This window comes from Arachis duranensis, chromosome 1, assembly GCF_000817695.3.
Source record: "Arachis duranensis cultivar V14167 chromosome 1, aradu.V14167.gnm2.J7QH, whole genome shotgun sequence".
Taxonomy (NCBI): domain Eukaryota; kingdom Viridiplantae; phylum Streptophyta; class Magnoliopsida; order Fabales; family Fabaceae; genus Arachis; species Arachis duranensis.
The window spans coordinates 9266329-9271203 of record NC_029772.3 but is presented as its reverse complement, the minus strand read 5'-3'; the positions used below and the strand labels follow the sequence as shown (position 1 = coordinate 9271203).

The window sequence follows — 4875 nt, the reverse complement described above, 5'->3', positions numbered from 1 at the left end:
TAAAAATATTGAAAATTTAGTCAAATTTATAGAAAGTTTAATAGATCTCAATTACATAAAATTTAAATAAAAAATCTTAAATTTAATAAATTAACGTATAAAATCAATATATTATTCACAAAAATTAATTCAAAAACTAACGTAAATTATTATAATTAATTTATAAAATATAAATTGAGACTATTATAATTTTACAAATCAATTTAAATTCCACCCAAAAATTTCAGTACAAGAGTATTAACTCAGCATTTTATACCCCCAAAAAAAGGTAGATATGATATAAAATATTAAGTTTCCTAAGTTAGAATATGAAGGCAGCAAAATAGGGGTGTGTGACTGCGCTGAGTTATATAGTAACCACTTAACTACGCACTCTTCTCTTTCTCTTCTCTTCTCTTTCTTTCGCTTATAACAACAAAAGCTTATCATCTTCCAACACTTCCAATGGGTATGTCTTATCTTAATCCCTATTCTACCCTTCAATTCTTACTTGTTCATTCTTTCTACCTTCTGGGTTTTCTTAATCGCTGCTTTTTCCACATCAAGTTTGATTTTTTTCTTTCCTTTTTTGATTTTCTTTGAATCCATAATTGTATGGCTAAGAAACAAAATATGGGGTTTTCGTTTTGGGGGGAATTTTTCTTTTCTTGGGTGGAAGTTCTGTTCTTTGCAATACCGAATTTGTTCAATCAATTCCTTTTTTAATTTGGTTCCATAGGAAAGAAAATAGATGAATAAATAAAGGGAGAGTGTGAATTGTTATTCTCATAGTGTTGATTTGATTTGAGTTTTTGTTCTCTTTGTCTTGTTTGGTTTACACTCATGGAGTTTTTCTGTTCCTTGATTCCTTCTTCTGTTTAAGCATAATTATTAAACAGCTATGCCACACCACGTGTCTTAGTCTTAACACTTCCCTTAATCTACAACCTTTTTTTCATTTGTGGTTCTGCTTTTTTTCCTTCATTTACTTGTTATACTTGTGTTGTATCACTTCTTTTATTTGGAATTTTGAGTTTCAATAGCTTTATGTGTTTGTTTTCTTTTTTATAATTCAATGTTATGTTTCTCTTTCATCTGATTGATTTATCTTGTCTCATGCATAAATAGCTTTAATTTCAGAGGTTAATATGAGTTTCTCTCACTATATGGATGATGAATATGAGAAACTCTTCAGAAGAATGAATCCACCAAGGTACCAAATTTTCTTCAAGTTTTTTCCCCCTTAGTTTGAATTTTTGATTCCACATATTTGTTGACTTGTGTGCTTCTCGTTTCAGAGTTGTAATTGATAATGAATCCAGCAAGAAAGCCACTGTTATAAGGGTATGGAGTTGAATTCGATGTCTAGTTCTTCGATTTTTTGGAGTTCTGCAATTCATTTTTGTTTATATAATTCGTGGTTTTCGCCATCTTATTGAGACTTTTGTGCCTTTTGCTAATGAAATTCGGTTTGTTTCGCAGGTGGATAGTGCAAACAAGCATGGAATACTCCTTGAAGTAGTGCAAATTCTGACCGATCTAAACCTCATCGTAAATAAGGCTTACATCTCTTCAGATGGAGGATGGTTCATGGATGGTAATGTCAAAGACGCACTTGCTTTTGCTAGTATTAGACTACTAGTACATTGAGAATTCTGAAAATATATTAAATTTTAGGTCAATATGTGTGCACTTGCGCGCACGCACGCATGTGTGTGATATTTGGGGATATGAGGATTTCTTATTCAATTTAATTTCCATGATACTTTATGTTTTAATAATATACATATAATCAAAAAAATTTTGACAAGAAAACTTGATTGTTTTGCTATATTGTACCAGTGTTTAATGTCACTGACCAGGACGGAAACAAGGTCATGGATGAAGCTATTCTGGACTACATTCGAAAGGTTAGATTCATTCGGTGATCTTTAACTGGTTTTCCGTGGTTAATAGGCTCTTGAATTAACTCCTAAAATCATTTGAGTTGACGAGTTCTCGAGTTTGACAACCTTGTTTGTTTATTTGTTTGTTTGTTTTATCCTTTTCAGTCACTCGGCCCAGAATCATGCTGTACATCGTCCATGAGATCTGTCGGAGTCAAGCAAACTATGGACCACACCGCCATAGAACTAATGGGAAGCGATAGGCCAGGATTGCTTTCAGAAGTGAGTGCGGTGCTAACCGACCTCAAGTGCAACATAATCAATGCAGAGGTGTGGACTCACAATACCCGTGCAGCCTCCGTGATGCATGTAACGGACGAAGAAACTGGCGCTGCAATCACCGACCCTCAAAGGCTTTCACTAATTAAAGAACTCCTAGCCAATGTGCTTGGTGGCGGCAACAAAGTCAGGGGAGCTAGCAGTGTAGTCACCGAACAAGTTACGCATACTGATAGAAGGCTTCACCAGATGATGTTTGCCGATAGGGATTATGAACGACCCGATGACAATGAGTTTGATGAGAAGAGAAGACCAAAAGTGACCGTTGTGAATTGGTCCGACAAAGATTACTCTGTTGTCACTATCCGATGCAAGGATCGAGCAAAGCTTCTGTTCGATATTGTTTGTACTTTGACAGATATGCAGTATGTGGTTTTCCATGCAAGTATCGATACAGAGGGTCCAAATGCATTTCAGGTATTAATGTATTATGCTCATATACACGCTTGGAGCACCATGTGTATTCCTTCGATATGTTTAAATGACATTTATGAAGCAAAATGGTAAATACTTTCTGTCTTTATATGCAGGAATATTACATTAAACACATAGATGGATCCCCCGTAAAATCGGATGCAGAAAGACAAAGAGTGATTCAGTGTCTTGAAGCTGCAATTCAGAGAAGAGTATCCGAGGTACGTCATTAGGGTGTGTTTGTTTTCCGCTTTTTCTAGCAAAAGTTTCACTTTTTATTTATTTGCATAAGTTTATACTATGATCAGAATTTTAAAGAAAAATAATTAATTTGAAATCTTTATGGAAAAGATAAGTAAGTAGCTTCTCTGTAAAATCAGTATTCACTAAAATCACTTTTTCTAAAAAGAATCAGAACCAAACTCAGCCTATATTTTCTGAATTTTCTGCATTATTTCAATCAGAAGCTAGCATACATTGAAAATGACCCATCATATTTTATGGTTTGACTTTCGCTGTATGATTCTGCTAATTAATTAATATTCTATGCTCCAAAAGTCTTACTACCCTATAAATACTCATCTCTCAATTATTTATACAAAATGCAAGTCATGCATATTTTTGTTTTCTTTTTTTTTTTCCTGCTAAATAAACAAACCTTAAAAGTAGATTTCCAAAATATTTTTGTGAGTTGTGATCATTAAATTTTTTTAATTGTTAATTTACCACTTAAGTGGCTGTATAATAAAAAATATTTTTGCGCATCAAAAGTACCTGTTTTAATTTTTTCTTTCATTTTTTTTAATATGCTAATAGTGCATAGAAATTAAATCTATTAATTATTGCAAGCAACACAATAAATACCATAAAGAATGATGTAAACATTTGAAGATTAGAAAACTATTTCAGTTCATATAATCTGAAAATTAATGTATTACTTTCTTCATATATAGGGTTTGAAGCTAGAACTCTGCACAACCGATAGATTTGGACTTCTGTCCGATGTCACGCGTATCTTTCGAGAGAACAGCCTCACAGTTAACAGGGCGGAAGTGACGACCAAAGGTGGCAAAGCCGTTAACACATTTTATGTTAGTGGCGCATCCGGTTGCCCCGTAGATTCTAAAACCATAGACACCATTCGGCAAGCAATCGGAAACACCATACTAAAAGTAAAGGGTAGGCCGGAAGAGTTGGAACCGGCAACGACACAGGATTCTCCGACAAGGTTCCTCTTTGGTGGGTTTTTCAAATCAAGGTCCTTTGTTAACTTTGGTTTGATAAAGTCTTATTCATGAGAATAAGGTTTGGTGAAAGTGTAAAATATGCTCTCTTCTTTGATTCTATCACTATCTATTTCCTTTTTAGATACAATTATATTGTGTAAATTCAAGCCTCAAGTTTCTGTTCTCAATGGTTCTCAAGGTTTGGTTTTGTTGTTCATCATTGGATCCAATCATAAAGTTGGATTGATGTTGATAGCAGGTTGAGCCTTATTTGTGTAATTCAATTGAAACAATTAGGTCAAGAATCAAACAATTTGTATATAAATTTCTCAACCATGATCTGATTTATCTGGTGTCTTCATTCTTGTTCTTGAATTTATTTTTAATTAGAAAAATTTAGGAACATTATTTGAATATATATAATTTTTAATAACATTAATAGGATTTAAGCTTTATATATCTTCAGTATAAAAATCATGTATTACTTTACATTAGGAAATTAGATGTTGAAAATAAATTAAAATATAGGAACTTTTTGTGAATATAGAAATCTAGGTAAAGGGAGAGGTTCATTCTTGTTACAGGTATTAATCTTACATGAATTTTTTTAATCAAAATTATTACCTATATATTAATCAAAATCTTAATTTTTTTTCGTTTTTTTGGTGACTAAAGATTTTTTTCTTGTATTTGAATCAACACTTATTAATTTTCTATAATCTATCATCCGAAGGTACTATTAAGCTTAAGGTACTGGAAGGAGTAAAATTTAGAAATGAAATTTAGCATATGATTATTGTGTTCAACATTTAAGTTGTGACACTAATAGTGATATTTTAAAAATTGAATGATTGAATCATGATCAGCAACTTCATTTTCAGTCTTCCAGCAAATTGTCTATATAAATATAATAAATTAATAATCATTCTTTTGTTTTTCTCTTTTTTCCCCCTTGTCTTATTTGATAAGCTAGAATCTAGAACCTAAAATATTAGTTTGAGTCTAATCTTGTATTCATATTATAAATTAAT

General features: G+C 32.2%; 1 protein-coding gene across 2 annotated transcripts; it reads left to right on the top strand.

Annotated features, from left to right (window-relative positions):
* Positions 1-306: 306 nt before the first annotated feature.
* LOC127741197 (ACT domain-containing protein ACR4) lies at positions 307-3977 on the top strand. 2 transcript variants are annotated; one of them, XM_052253209.1, is made up of 8 exons: positions 307-448; positions 1120-1192; positions 1278-1323; positions 1462-1576; positions 1822-1889; positions 2031-2621; positions 2735-2839; positions 3572-3977. In XM_052253209.1, the coding sequence occupies exons 1-8, from the start codon at positions 445-447 to the stop codon at positions 3914-3916; spliced, it is 1347 nt and encodes a 448-aa protein (XP_052109169.1). In that variant the 5' UTR covers positions 307-444; the 3' UTR covers positions 3917-3977. The 2 variants fall into 2 exon arrangements, with proteins under 2 accessions (XP_052109169.1, XP_052109168.1); XM_052253208.1 differs by having other exon boundaries at positions 1108-1192.
* Positions 3978-4875: the final 898 nt, after the last annotated feature.

Excerpts from the sequence above, each read along its gene's own strand:
- LOC127741197 (XM_052253208.1), top strand. Across the intron at positions 1,193-1,277 it reads AGAAGAATGAATCCACCAAG|AGTTGTAATTGATAATGAAT; the intron begins GTACCAAATTTT and ends TTCTCGTTTCAG. Across the intron at positions 2,622-2,734 it reads AGGGTCCAAATGCATTTCAG|GAATATTACATTAAACACAT; the intron begins GTATTAATGTAT and ends CTTTATATGCAG.